Genomic DNA, 15,455 nt, shown 5'->3' with positions numbered 1-15,455 from the left:
CTACTACAAAACCTTTTCAATCTGGATGTAAAAAAATGGACAGTGTCGTCCAAGGAAACAAAATGATACTGATCAGCATGACAGGCAATGAAACCCAAGTCATTTGTGCTTTGTGAGGTACAGGCCTTTGCGAAGCTTTTTACAGAATACTTTGAAGAACAGTGCAGCTGCCGTGAAGGTCTTTTATGAAGACCTTTACGCAAGCATAGGGGAAGGCAAGGAAAGAATTAATACACTGAGCTGAAAAGTGATGTGAGCACTGTAAAAGGTTGGAGCTGGCGTCTTACTCAGGAAGTCACTGACACAAAGCAGTTACAGGTACCGAAGGGCCCTCAGAAACAAAATCAAGTAACTTTAGCTTCATTGAATAGAGAAGGGGCAGACAGAAAAGATGCAGAGTTTTAACTATTTTTAATCAATATAAAATAACCTGTGTAAAAATGTTAAAGTTAAAGCTAGCTGCAATTAACTTTATTCAATATGCACAAGATAGCTACAGAGCCATCTGACACTTCTTGGATGAAGGCCTGTGGAACTAACAACAGCATCAGATTCTCAGTTCACAAAGGGGATACAACTGAGCCATACACATCTCCAACCCCTCCAGTCAAGACCAAGGTCAACACACACTGTGACCGCACACACACACACACTTTCCCACTTGAAAAGTAACAGGAGCACAAACCACTCTGCATTACTCCAGCACAGATGGAAGCCACTGGTACAGCACTCATCAGCTGTCTCAGAAAGAGCCACTTAACTTAAAAGCTTACTTATCAAGTTTCTATGCCAAGGGAGTACACGGCACACAATAAGGCAAACCACTGAAATGTAAAACAATTTATAAAGTACTGCTATTTAATTCCTGTTCTCTACAACCTCCATATTAATTCAAAAATGTGTAAAAATGAAGAGATGAGATTTCTGGAAAGTTCACATTGGACAGTTCTGGAAACAAACTTCACCTGGGATCTGTAAAGCAGTGCAAATGCCAGCACAACAGCTGGATTTGAAACCAGTTTTCCATTAAAAAAAAAAAAAGGCAAATAAAAATACTGTAAGCAACATCAAAATAGCTGCAGTTCACATTGCATGACTGGCCTGATTTGCTATTTTCTTTCCTGACTTGTAAAATACCAGTAGTGAGAAACAGCACAAAGGCTTTTTCTTAATAAATTTTAATATTAACACCAGTTTGTCTGGATAAAAACACAGTTGCAAGCACCACACTACTGTAAATTCTGCATGATGCACAGTGGTGCTTGCAACATTTGAGTGGCAAGACCATTTTGGAACTGTTTGTGAAAGATATGTCAAAAACAGAATCTTGGCCTAAGTAAGAATGTATGTTACCAGTGAATTTATTATTGTGAAAATATATATGTCCCACAATGTCCACCACTGTAAATAATCAAATGCAATATTTATGCACATCAAAAATATATGGGGCAAATATATACTCAGATCAGCATTAAATCAGCAACAGTAAATGAAAAAAATATTTTGGCTATTTTTCTATGATTTCATTTTACTGGAAATTTTCTAATAAATCACTCCAAAGGGTAATATTTGTGGTCCAAAACCAACAGGACAACAGTCTGTAAAATAGTATGGATCTGAGAGTGACAGCCCAATCCTCCTGCCACTAGATTCAGATGCATTTGGCTTGTGCTCGCTGCCTTAGAACATGAGTCCAGATACCAAAAGAACGAACTACCACTATCACAGCCTGAAAGACATTAGCTCATACCATGTCAGATCAGAGATGCAACATCAATAAAAGGAGATGACACTTTAAAAGCACCTGCCAGATTTTCAAGTATTAATTATATACACACATGGTAAAGTACAGAATACTGAAGGAGAGTGTACTGAATAGCAAGTTAAATATTCCATTCATTTTCTCACTACTGAAATGGATATTCACATTTTCCACATTGGTCCAGGAAAGATACTGCAATCTAAGCATGTGATTTGATGCTACTTAAAGCTTTGTGATACTGTTATGTGTTTTCTTTATCTACATAACCCCCACTCCCAAATACTACTGCAAAAGAACTCTATCTACATATAGAAATAACACAGACTTGATTTGGTGGCTCTTGTTTGACTGTGCTCTTGCAAAGAAATCTGCTAACTTCTCGTTGCCTGTTTAATAGCATATGTATTTCCCTGCCCCTCAGGCCATAAATGGTACATAATAATTCCCTTCCTCAGTATTATTCCTGTAAAAATTTACAGTGACCAATTCTGAGAGAATTTTTTTTGGTTGGGTTTGGTTTTTTTAAAAGTAATTGTGCAATATAAAATTCATACTACAAATTTCAACTTTGGTAACCTACAGAAAAATTTCATGCCATTTAACTAAGGATCAGGTCAGGATGTTGCTTACATTACACTTTGTGCTCTGCAAGCACGTTAGTTAAGGTTCATCCCTCTTCTTGACATCCTGAAAAATTCTAATATTGATGAGAAATTGGCTACAATTTACGTTGTGAACCTCTTTCATTTTTCTTGGTACCTTTAAATACTTCCATCACCTAGCCTTAATAAATTTTTACTTACTGTTTCAATTCATGGAATACTGATCCCAAAGCAAACAGCCACCTACCCCTTCAACCAAATACAAAAATCCAGCTGAGCCTCAACAAGTACATCTGAATTCTCAGAAGAGGAAATATTTTCTTGATTCAACAGCAACTGTACAGTATTACAAACTGACACATGAAAAACAATCAGGCAATAGAAAAATGTACAACAGCTTTGGTGTTATACAAAATAATAAAAAAGACTGAACAGCAAGATACATAGTTCATTATCTTCTCAACACAGCAACTTCATTGCTGACTGTAAGACAGTTATTTACTTTTGATATTCTCTACGTGGTCTTTCCACTCATGAAAAATCATACTGTATTACTACAATAAGAACTGTTATGAACACCGTAAAATAAGCTCCAAATTTTATAAAAACATCTTGCCTCTTTGCACTATTGCTTTGTGGCACATTGTCAACAGAACAGCAGTCCAAAATAAAGTGACAACTAGATTTAATAAATTAATATACTTTTTAAAGATGTACAATGCACATTCTTTTTTAATCCAAGGTTTTAGGGTGTCAGGACACTTCTATATACACATATACAGACCTCAGACAGCATTTACAACATCAGAAAATGCAGATAAGAAACAGAGCCTTAACTGCTATCTGGATGCTACCAACAGAAGCCAAAATACTGCTGAGAGTATGATTGGGAGAGATATCCAAAGATGAGAAGAGTCTATGAAAAAAGGACATGTAAAGGCAAAGGGAAGGTCAAGATGTTTAATATGACCATCTATTCTTGTGAAGACTGAGGTGGAGTTGTTGATGTGCCTGGTTTACCAGACTTCCGTTCGTAATTCACAAGTCGCTGTCCAACAAGGTACCTGGGATCAAAGTAAAAACAGAAATTAACACAAGGTAATACTATTTTGTAACACAAATCCACTCTATCTCCTTTGCTGCCAAAGTAGTTTTTTCATTTCAATAAAAAGTTATTCTATAAATTGTAAAGGAAGAACTTTAGCTGCTCCCTAATCTTTCTTAAAGGGAAAGAAAATTTCCTGATGCTACTCCATGGAAAGCTTAAGGGCTACAAGATTCCTTTAGTGTGATATTGAAATTGAATTTAACCTTCTCAGCAGCTTAGCAGTTTTCATACCTTTCACATTATTCCTTTCTTCCTCTATATCATGGTTACACACTTTTTGCCACCTAAATTACTTTTCATGCTTCCTATTTACATGCTAATTCTGTGTATACAAGAGCCCTAGACACCTATGAATTAGTTGCTAATCTTCTTAATAACCCATAAAAAGGTAATTGGGGTAACACTAAAAATGTAATAACAAAAAAAGGTTCAACTAAGCAAGATAACCAGAAAATAATAGGAAATGTATTATTTTTATCAGGCATCTGAGTAATAGAGAGTAATAATTACTAAAAATATCTGAAAACCACACAAAATTTGGTAAGGACAAACTATCAAAACACCTGAACAGGTTAGCTGGACTAATGAGTAGAAAGAGTAAGAAAAACATTTATGCAGAAAAGGTTGAAGAAATTTTATAAGCAGCAGCTTGAGCCATGATTTTAATTTCCAGGTATGTTGTAATTCATGACATTCATTTGTGATTCAAGGCTACAGATGAGATTAAGAGTCAGCTTCATTTGTGGGAAAACACACTCATGTTAGACATGGGGGAGTGTCTTCCCTTTATAAAGACAGTCTATTCCTGTGTTTATCTACTTGAACCACACATAAAACATCTGCCAAGAACAGTTTGTCTGTCGTAAAGAGTCATTTGTCTAGAAAATTTCTTAAAAACCCTTTTAGTCCTAAGTATCTACAACACCTGAATTCAACCTGAAGTATTCGCATATATAGATATATACGTAAAGGGGAAAATTAAAAAAAACCCACTATATACTCACTTGTCATTTTTAATATGTTCATAAAGGCGCTTGAACTGGCGGACTTGGAAAGACAGAATTCCCATCAAAACCACCACCATAAGCAGAAAAGGATAAATGCGTCGCTGAACGAGGTTTTGCATTTCAGCAGTAACTCCTACAAAACAAGACACAATCCTTAGACATTCTAGTATTGCTGAGCTAACTCATGTATTTCTGCTTCTCTCTACTTGCTTCCATACTTTTTGTTATACTGTAACTTCAGTAGTAGGGCTGTGAAATAAATGACACAACCATTTACATCAAAGATCCAACATGACAGCTGCTGTTCTTTTTAACCTGATGCACTACAAATTGAAAGTTTTCCATTAAAAGAGTGAAAATCCACAGTAGAAAAAAAAAAAGCTTATCAGGTCTTTTTGCCTATTAACATCTGTTTATCTGCTTACTGACTTCCTTCTTGTATGAGAAAAGTCAACCCAATGAAAGTCGGTATTCAAGAGAGACTGAAGAATAAAATGGGACTTCTTGAACATGTTGTTAACATTAAAACTAGCTAGTACAATACAAGTCTTGATGAAAAAGCTTACCTACCCTGGTTCTAATCAAATTATTTACCTCAACTATGAGGAGCTAGGAAAGCCTGAAAAAAACCTATATATTTATAACTTACATTTTAATACTATTAAAACCTCAAAACAAACCCAAGATCTTCACTTGTTCTAAGCTTCATTTAAAATTTGACTAGTCAGAAAAAGATGGCCTCAGCTCAGTATAGCTCCTAGAAGGACTAAAATCAAAGGCTGATTGTCCAAAGAAGAAATGAATTAATTATTCCTTTCCCAAACTAGCTAGATACCTAAAATGCACAGAGAAGAAATCAGTGTCTGCCCCTCCTCTTGGGTAAGGAGGGGCAGACAGATTTCTTCACTGTGGTGACCACTGATAGGACCCAAGGAGCAGCCCCAGGTTGTGTTAGGGAAGGGTTTGAGTTGGGTATTAGAAAAAAGTTCTTCACCCAGAGGGTGGTTGGGCACTGGCACAGGCTTCTCAGGGAAATGATCACAGCACCAAGCCTGACAGAGTTCAAGAAGCATTTGGACAATATTCCTGAACATGGTGTGACTCTTGCAAGTCTTTAAACATTTACATTTGTCAGCAGAAGAGGAGTTTATTTGGTTTTTTTTTTTTTTTTTTAATAAACTAGAGAGCCAAGTTGTATTGCCACAAACATATTTACACTGCTGTAAACCATGAGATGACAAACAGGTGTTCTGAATGCATACGTACCCAGTAAAGGTACAACACCAGAAGCTATGATGTACGGCACACACAGCGAAAGTAAGAGGACAGAGATTACAGGTGCTGCCAGTTTACGGATGATGAAGTGTAAGTCGATGTTACGAATCCCATTTGCATATACCTAAAATGGAACAAGTTAGATCAATTAAGAAAGCCTTGCTTTGCACTTAAGAGTAATAATTAAAAGGTTTTACACAATTCTTCTTATGAAAGGAAATGGGTGTTCCCATGGCCACAGTTGAAGAAGAAATTTACATCATGAAGGTTCCAGGAAATCATGTAAACAATGCCCAAGAGACCAATTTAATCTGGAACAGAGTTGTGATTTAGTTGCAGGAATGCAATCTTCTGAAAGATCATTTAATAGAGCTGTGGACAATGGTTTTGTGGGTGACCTGGGATCACTTTGTGCTGTTAACTTTCTAGGAGAGGATCCTGTATATGCTAATAGAATAAATTACTAGATTTTGTAATGGGCAGAAAATAAGATCCTATTTTGTACTTGGTGGGATAGACCAGAGAGTCTGTACATAAAGCCCGTGCCTGAAAAAAAGGCCTCCACAATTCTTAAGCTTCTGCAGTTAATACCAAAAGCTAAGGTCAAAACGTAACCAGATTAAGCATGGGAAAAAACCAGTTTTGAATGGCTACTAAATGGCTTCTGCTAAACAATGGCTTCTGTCCTACAGCCTGGGAGGCTCAGGAGAGTGTGTAAACTTCCAATAGAGAGCATTCAGAATGGAAGAGGGAGCCATGGTATGCATCAAAACATACTCCCAGACTAAGACTATTTCTGCAGTGTGAGAGCTGAAATGATTTAATAACAGACTATGTGCTAGACTTACTCACAAGAGGCACCTTGTGTACACTGGTTGGGACATGCACCACAGGCATTATGTACAGTGCAGGGCTGAAAAATTACCTTCTGACTACTGAGATACTTCATTGACATGACAACTATGAAATTGAACAGTTATAAAAGAGAAAAAAATACTTCTAACAAAACAACAGACCATGTGAGACTGAACTGCTCAGAGAAACTGTTCTGTGTTGCTTAATAATCAAAGGGGAACAGAAATTGTGTCTTTCATCTCCACTGATCTATGAATGGGGTAATTCCTACAGCTGCAGAGAAAGCAAAATTCTGTGTTCTTGGCTTGTGGATGTAAATACTGTCCAGTATTTAGACACACAGACTTCATCTGAAGAAATAATCATGTTTCTTTCTCACTTTATTACAATCCTGAGAAAAATGCATATATGTATACAAAGCATTTTCTTGAATGCAGATTTCTGATTTTTTGTTTTACTGTTAAGTGTACCAATGGATTAGGCTAAAGAATTTAAAAGGCTTTTACAAGACTAGTTGAATTCTACTCAATCACTCCATTACTCAAGAGTAACACTGTTTTCTGACACACAATCAGAAACATAAAAAAATGTATTATACAGATAATTCACATGAACAATTTTCCCATGACACCCTACCTGTTCAATAACAGTTTTCAGCCACCACTGGGGACCCATCAGTGTTATGGCAGCAATTATTTTGGCATGCAGAACTCCAAGAGCCCAGTCCTAATTTTGTAAAAATTTAGAGTGTAAGCATTAACATATCCTTAAAAAGTCTGACAACAAAAGCTTTAAGAGCAATGTGTTAATATTGCTTATAAGTGAAAATATAATTATTTTCCATTTACATGGGACATTGATCCAAAGAGATAACATCATCTGCAAATTCCTATGAAAAAGAGGATGCTCTTAAGATTAACTGACATCTGTAAATTTAGCTCCCTGGGACCAGGAAAATCACTACTTCTATTAAACCAAAGGCAAATACAAAACAAAAGCATTAGACTTAAAGCAATTACTAACATTCTGGTTAAAAAGTAATCTACATAAAAGGAAGTTAATTTCCTTTCTCTATAAAAGAAAAGATACAAAGATGTTCACATGCATCAAGAAACAAGTTCTTTTGAAGTTTAATTATTCCCAGAACTCTACCTGATGTAAGAAAGCTTAAAATAAGATAATGCTCTTGACAAAAAAAGTTATACTCTTTGGCGGAAAATGTATGATTTAACATAAACTGCAATTATTAGGGCAAGGACTTAGGACACTAACTACTGGCTTCTAATAAACACTTCACATTATAAGTCCATCCTTTCTGGATTACAGATATCTGTAAGAGGTTTTCAATAAAACCTGCTAAAATAGAATACAAAACATAGGCCGATAAAGTAGAATAAACACCCAAGAACAGGTAAGACTCGGGACATCATAGACTAAATTAACTTTCTTATCCTGCTGGGGAAATACATTTTCTTTAACTGATTATTTAAAAAGACAACTTTTGTTAATGACAATTCTAAAGAATTTTAAAAATTGTTACAAAAAAGCAACAGTCTTAAAGTTGATTCATGTTTATTTAAGGAGGCAACCTTCTGCATAACTCTTTTGGGAAAAATGGAAATTAGTATCAATTTTGATAGTTCCTTGTTGATTTAGAATAAGTCTCAAGTCCCACTTATTTTATATTTTGAAGAAGTTCTGCTACATGAAAATAAAGCTTTTCAGTATGTATGCTTCTTTTAAACTTCTAAAGAACTAATATGCAATTGTAAAGAATTTTTATTATCTCTAACATTACAAATTCTTTCCAAAATTGTTTGGAAACCATGATCATCTACCACTGTAATTATATGATGTCCTGATTTTCTGGTCATCTACTCAGCTCAAAAATATACTTGGATTTTAAAATAATGACAATTAAATTAGTAGCCAAATTTCTTGCATTACGGCTTTCAAACATTTGGCTATTTAAAGTAAGTAAAAGCCTAGGGTGTCTTAGAAAGTCCCTAACTGTCCCTAAACACTTTCTTGTTATTTAGTAATGGCATTCTAGATGCTCTGAGTTATTACAGTCCCCTCACTTGGTTTTCTTTGAGTTATGACTTCTTTCATAATTCAGCCTAGGTGATGGAAGCTTGTGTCATTCAATCCACTGTATCTTCATTTAGTCTCCCAACTTGCAGGACAGAAATTTGCATTCAGCCTGTGAGACTTGACTGAAGAGTAATAAAACACAACTACCTCAAAATTTTGTATTAATGATTTGACAACTCAGGCCAAAATCAGCATGACCCTAAATAATTTTAAAATTATTTTCAAAATGTGCCTCATCACTGACTTAAAATTTTACAAGCAAAAAAATTACCAGAACCTTCTATTGCATAACTGTACGCAGAAAGCTTTCCAGAACGATTAGAATATGTACATCTGTGCATACATACATATAGGTATACTAACTTACATAACTTTACAATTTGCTACTGGAAATCACTGAAATGCAACCTTTGATGTCATCTCACAACAATTCAGCTTTTCACAGTTTAAATTCCTCAGCATATTCTTTTGGTTCAAATAATTCTCACATCCAGATTGGCTGCCTTTTCTCTGCCACATACAAACATATTTGTGGAAAATGCTCTGAAGCACCAAATCCACACAAAACAAGGCAGCCCATACTCCTTACATAAACAGAAGCAAAAGAATGGGAGCAACTGACCTGCCAAGGATAGAAGAGAGGTGTTTGATCCAAAGGAACCCTCAAAGGTGCGACAATGACCAGTTCAAACAGAAGACCAAGCAGAAGTGGAACCACACCAGCGAGCAGTATAGCCACTATCAATGTCTTCATTATCTAAAAAACCCAAGACATTTAATAAATTTATCTACCAGAGGATTCTTTGTTTAAACTCAAAAATGTGATTAGAACTACAAAAACACACAGCCCTGGTAAAAAAAAACCAACAAAGTGACACAGACCTCTATTTCACACATATACACCCTTAGAAACAATTTTTACTACTTACATAGTTTTGCAATGCAACTTTTCAAGATTGGGTTCTATTCCATAGGAATAGGAATTCCAGAAAAAATTATGACTGTGCCTACTAGTATTCATATAGTTCTAGACCATAAAATGACACTGACTGTTATCAATAGGGAATACTATCCAATGGTAGGGAATTCTATCTAATGGTACTTAAGAAATTTTTCCAAAACTGCCAATTTTTCTCTGAAGCAAAGCAAACCATAAAAATTCAGTCATTATGGACTATTTGACTTTAAAAATGGAGGACTCAGAACTTGAAACTTTATTTATTCTAAAATTGTCTTAATTTAACTGAATCATACAAAGTAGCCTGACTTAATTAACATGCTAAGGAGAAGCAGCAAAGAACAAGTAGAAATTATGCTTTAGCTCTGAAATTTCTTGCAGAAGCTAAGATCTTAAAGAAGCTAAAATCAAAATGATGGATGAGGTATTTGGGAAACATGATAGTACGTGAAGCACATGTACATTGTAACAATTCAGTAAGCACATTAAAATGTTTATAAGAAGACACCATTTATGCTATCAATGTTTAAAGGAACTAGCAAGATATCTACTACAGAAATCCTCAAAATCAAAACCAAGATAAAATGGTGGGGTATGAATTTGTTTTCATGCTGAGAAGGTCAACTCGTCATAATTAATATTTTTGAGGAAAATACCTTTTATTTGAACAACACAAGTTCAACAGCTGATAAAGATCTTTCTGAAAATATGCATCAAGCTACTTTGTAGAGACATGGTCATAATCTATCAGTTGTATTAGGTTTTTCCATTTGATTATTTCATGTAACTAAACACATAAATAGTTAAGCTTCCAGATTTATGTGAGAATGTCAATGTTTTTGAGAACACAATACATGGGATAATAGTGCAATATACTCACTTTTAAAGGAAAACAGAAAAAAATATTTATTTAAACATACATGTATATATATATACAAGTATATTTATACTGATTGCATTCCAAAAATAGCCTATGCAATGGGAATGTAAGCTGCAAAAGCTTCAAAATGGTTTGAGAAGCAAAATGTAGTACACAGTACAGAGTAAATCCTGCAAGCAAAAAATCAAACAAGTCCCATTAGCTAATTTTTTGCTAATTCAGTAGAACTTTTTCTCAAGACTCACCATGAGAGACCATTCTTTGACCTTCTGGAAAATGACTCTACGACCCTGTGGCATCCAGGCAACCAGCACTGTCACAGCCCGGATAGTCAGCCAACAGACATAAAGACCACAGGCAGCTGTGTACAGTTCATGGATTTTGGCAGTCCCTGTCCAAAATGACATTAACCACCGGCCAGCAAACACTGAAAACACAAGCACTGTTACATACAGTAATGCTTCTGGATGTATTAGGGAAGGATGCTTATTAAAAAAGTACTTATCAAATTTATCTGAAATATCCCTGCATAAATATTATTCATCATAAAACAGTTATTTTGGTACTATACCCATAATGCATAAATGTGTGAAGCACTATGCAAACAGCTTGAAATATTATGCCAAATAAACACATTGAAATCCTTTTCCACCTAAATTTTCATTAGGACAGCAATGTTACCTAAGCTACAGCAAAACAAAGCACTGTTCAGAACCTAAACACTGATCTTCAGAACTGCAACAGTGATCGTGCATTAGTGTGTGAGCATGAACTTAAATTATATGAGCTATCTTTGGGATGTTTCACTGCCTCATGTAATTTTATAAGACTTACTGATGGGGCTTCTGAATTTCTCTGACAAAAATGGGAGACTGATTTGCTACAGTTAATTTTTTAATAGTGCTTCAATTTCCCAAGTATTACAGTGGAATTATTTTATGTCCTACTACTAAAACTATCTCAGAATTTATAACTTTGATTTCAACACATTACTGCCTTTAGGATCATTAATAGAACAAGGTACAAATTACATGGTATTACAGCAGACAGATTATGAAATTCAACCTGGTTGACATGGCTTCATTTACTCCAAATTATTTAAAAAAATACCTAGCGTTTTTGAAGTACTTATTCAGACATTTTAAAGTTATACACATGCCACTTCACAAAGTCTCCTAGTGATGAGTCACAATCACAGAATCATAGAATATCTCAAGTTGGAAGGAACCCCTAGGGATCATCACATCCAACTCCCTGCTCCTCACAGGACTCAACAATGACACCTTCAGAATATTTAATTAAAGAAAATACTGTAGAAGACCTGGAAACAATCTACATATTTTCCTTCTCAAAACAGTAAAATAGGTGCAAGAGTTTCAATTATTTTTCAATCAGTACTATCGAGATTGAAGACCTGAAGCCCTATCCTCAGAGGAAAATTATTCTACAGCAAAAAAGGAATAGCAATCTCTGTCACTTAGAGTTTTAGATTACAATTTGCTGACAAATTATCAAAAATGAGACTAGTTTCTATAGTTTTGCCTTTTGACTTCAAACAATGGTTTCAAAACATCTGCCATGGTTGGGCAGAACAACATATTGAATTGTTTTTAATGACAGTTTACTGTAATAGACTCACCTGGTAAAGTAAGGCAGATAAGACTAGCAATCAGTAATGTTATGCACATGAAAACAATCAAAAGAAATATCTGAAAAAGAAAAAAAAAAAAAAAAGAAACTTTCATAAGAAAGTTATTTAACCGAACCCCAAGAAACCCCAGTAGAAAAAAATATATCATCCTAGAAAGGCAGCTAAACTAGGATGTTCAAATAATAACTGATGTTTCACTGTATAAATAAATCAGCAAAAAGGAGCCTAATCACAGTACGTGCAGAACACCTGCAATGTTGTGTATTTCTAAGACTCTCCATTAACTGTTCCAACAGTGAAAAATAAGATTTTAATCTAGAATGACTTAAGTTCTTTGCTTTGTCACATAAAAAAGACCATCTCTTAATTTCTGCACTGAGCAGCATGACTCTCATATAATCCCAAAAGATTTCTAACTCTCAATGCCATATGAGCAAGACAGTGGTTTGATAAAGAAAATGCTGCTGACAAAGTTCTAGATGTGCTCAGACTTTCTGTGACCAGTAAAGCTGGTTACTTCTCAGCCAGGTTCTCATCTCACCAGGTACTTACCAGGTAGAGAATTAATTACCATGTACTTGACTTCCTTAAATATTTCTCAAGCACCAGGCACTATGAAGTTCTGCTTCACTAATCATCAAAGCCACACAACAAGCAAGCTTGCTATGGGAAAGCTAACACCTCATCCCAACAGATCTCTGAAACAAAATTAAATCTGGAACACACACTTTCGTTGACAAGACATTTGGGTACCACAGGGACCTAATGTTAGCCATTACTTCCATTCTTCAGCTATACCTGAAACCACAGTAAGTGAGCTGTGGTGAAGTTCATATTAAACAAAACAGTCATCTAGTTTGAGCTGTATATTATTCTGTAAACAATACAGAATGTAAGTATTTGCCAATAAAATTTCCTTTCTAATTTTAGGAACTTAGAACTTTCAAGTATTATATAATGCCTTTCTATGTTTAATACAGACACAGAAACAACAGAACTTCTCTGTTTATTTTCTTAATAAAGCAAAGTAGTTTTAAATATACTACAGCTACAAGACCAAAGTATAAGCTACGAGCACCCTTGAAAGCCATGCCTTGTTAGAGGCACACCTGAACTACCTGTTTGAGAGGGGCTTATTGTCTTTCTCTCCATTACTTACTGTAAAGAAAATAAGATGCCAACTGACACATAACGCTCAACATATATGGCATCTATAAATAAAACTGTAATTGAAAGTCTTACATTACAGGCTGAAAAAGGCCTTATATGAACATAACTGCAACTCTTTGTTTTTGAAAGCTGCAAGCCATATAAAACAGGACCCACCATGTGACTTCTGACAACCTGGGCCAAATCTTTCTTAGAAATAAACAACTTCTCAAATGCCTTTTTCTTTCCTCTTCATGTGTTAGGTATACATACCCTGAGTGGGAATTTTAAAGGCCTACGATAAGGCTGGAAACCCACAGGTCCTCCTTGTTGAAGTATGGCTTGATGGGCTGCATGGAGACCTTCTCCCACAACTGGAATGGCATTATTATTGCGAGCATGCTGGTTGTTAGGTTGCTGATTTGCATTGTTTTCGTTCTCTTCCTGATCACCAAGTAGGTAAGAATGAAGATCCCTGTAACAATCAACATTTCAGTTTTGTTCTCTTTGATATGAATAAGAAACTTACAGAAATCTAGGCCTACTCAGAATCCATACAGGTTGTAAAAAACTAATATGGGGGTAATGGTAGAATCTTGATTAAGTAAAATAAGCCTTTTTTGGTAACATACTCAATGTCATCATAAACACAATTTAGAAGAAAAATGCTGGTGTGGATGCAGTTAGAACATAATCACAAGGAAAGACCACTTAGGTGTTTGGCTGCTTTAAAAACATCACCTGGTATTAAAAATGTTGTGCACATAAAAGGAAAATTACATGGATATTTTAGTTCTTGTAAGCACACGGCTCTATCGACAACTTTTATGTCATTGTCACTAAGCTCTGTAGGAAACAAGGGCCTTCAAACCTAAACCATACAAGGACAATGCTGCATTGCTATGAACCTGCTGTCAGAAGTACAGAGACAGGCAGAGTCTTTCAAGAAGATTCTAAATTACTCAAAACCTGTTCACAACTTTTTAAGAATATCAATCCTAGGAAAAAAATCAATCTATTTTAAAATTATTCTGTTGATGTTTTCCAAATATACATTTAGCAAAATTTGAGTCTGATTAAAAATGAACATTTAGAACTTAATTTTCCTCAGCTTTAGCACAGTAAGATTCGTGCAGATATTATATTAGCAATGAAATTTACCCAAAAGTTTGCTTTTTGGGAACAACAGAGCAAAAGACTTTCATCTGTGCTGAACTAAAATTGCTGACGAGGTAATTTGCAATTGTCCTAAAGAGCTGCAAGAGTGGAGTAAGAAAAGCCATTTCTATCATGATCTCTAAATCTATCTTGTTGCATTATACTTAAACACAATCAAAACTTGGAAAATAATTAAAAACTTGTTCAAAATGCAAACTAAGACAAGAAAGGGTGAGCAGAGTTCCCTTATGAGAAACTAAAGTAAATATTTTGGATTACAGTGAAGAAAAAAATCTATCATTAATTCACTCCCTTTCTCAGATATAACTTGGCAAAGAATAATTCTTGATCCTGAGAGTGCAACATGGTGGGAGAATGCCAATATACTTCGAAGTTAAATTGAAAACTGTACAAAAACAAAATCAATATTATTTTTTTCTTAACTAATTTGGCAAAAAACAGATGAACTAAAAAAAATTTCAAGTGCTACAACTCTGTCTGGCAGTACTACAATTTACTTTATTTGACAAAGAAATGGTTTTATCCTTCTCTAAAATCTGAATTTTAAACTTTAAAATGCCTAATTTAAGTTGCTTACTTCAGCTCAATGCTCTAAATGATTTTTCTTTTTTTTTTGTCCTTCTTAGTAAGAAATCCAAGAAGTGCATTTGAATTTTATTTAGATAATTAATGGAAACACACTTTTGATATTTATCTCCTTATTTTCATATAATAAGGAGTTAAGATGTCAGTCATACTTTTACAGATTTTTTTCACTAAGCAAATGCTATAATGGTTTACCAAAGAATTAATTGTCAAATGCTAGTTAAGCAGTAAGTACATCTACTGCTTAGAAGAAAGCAATCACTATAGAAGTTTTTCATAACGTATTTATCTGCAGAAGAACTATTAAACCTGCTTGTTGGGATAACCTTCTGGAAAGCTGCCTTCATGTT

General features: G+C 34.8%; 1 protein-coding gene across 3 annotated transcripts in view; it reads right to left on the bottom strand.

Annotated features, from left to right (window-relative positions):
• Positions 1–394: 394 nt before the first annotated feature.
• Positions 395–15,455, bottom strand: part of MARCHF6 (membrane associated ring-CH-type finger 6) — a 44,677-nt gene continuing 29,616 nt past the window's right edge. For 2 of the 3 annotated variants that reach the window (XM_021538422.3, XM_021538423.3), the window contains exons 19-26: positions 13,615–13,816; positions 12,181–12,250; positions 10,787–10,968; positions 9,326–9,460; positions 7,246–7,335; positions 5,746–5,878; positions 4,477–4,612; positions 395–3,428 (exon numbers count right to left, since the gene is read on the bottom strand). In XM_021538422.3, the coding sequence (XP_021394097.2) occupies positions 3,338–3,428; positions 4,477–4,612; positions 5,746–5,878; positions 7,246–7,335; positions 9,326–9,460; positions 10,787–10,968; positions 12,181–12,250; positions 13,615–13,816 (1,039 nt within the window). In that variant the 3' untranslated portion in view covers positions 395–3,337. The remainder of the gene's footprint in view (positions 3,429–4,476; positions 4,613–5,745; positions 5,879–7,245; positions 7,336–9,325; positions 9,461–10,786; positions 10,969–12,180; positions 12,251–13,614; positions 13,817–15,455) is intronic. The other variant, XM_021538424.3, reaches the window with a different exon arrangement.

The sequence above is a fragment of the Lonchura striata genome, chromosome 1 (assembly GCF_046129695.1).
Source record: "Lonchura striata isolate bLonStr1 chromosome 1, bLonStr1.mat, whole genome shotgun sequence".
Lineage (NCBI taxonomy): Eukaryota > Metazoa > Chordata > Aves > Passeriformes > Estrildidae > Lonchura > Lonchura striata.
The sequence above is the reverse complement of the archived record's forward strand: the minus strand, read 5'-3'. Positions and strand labels throughout refer to the sequence as shown.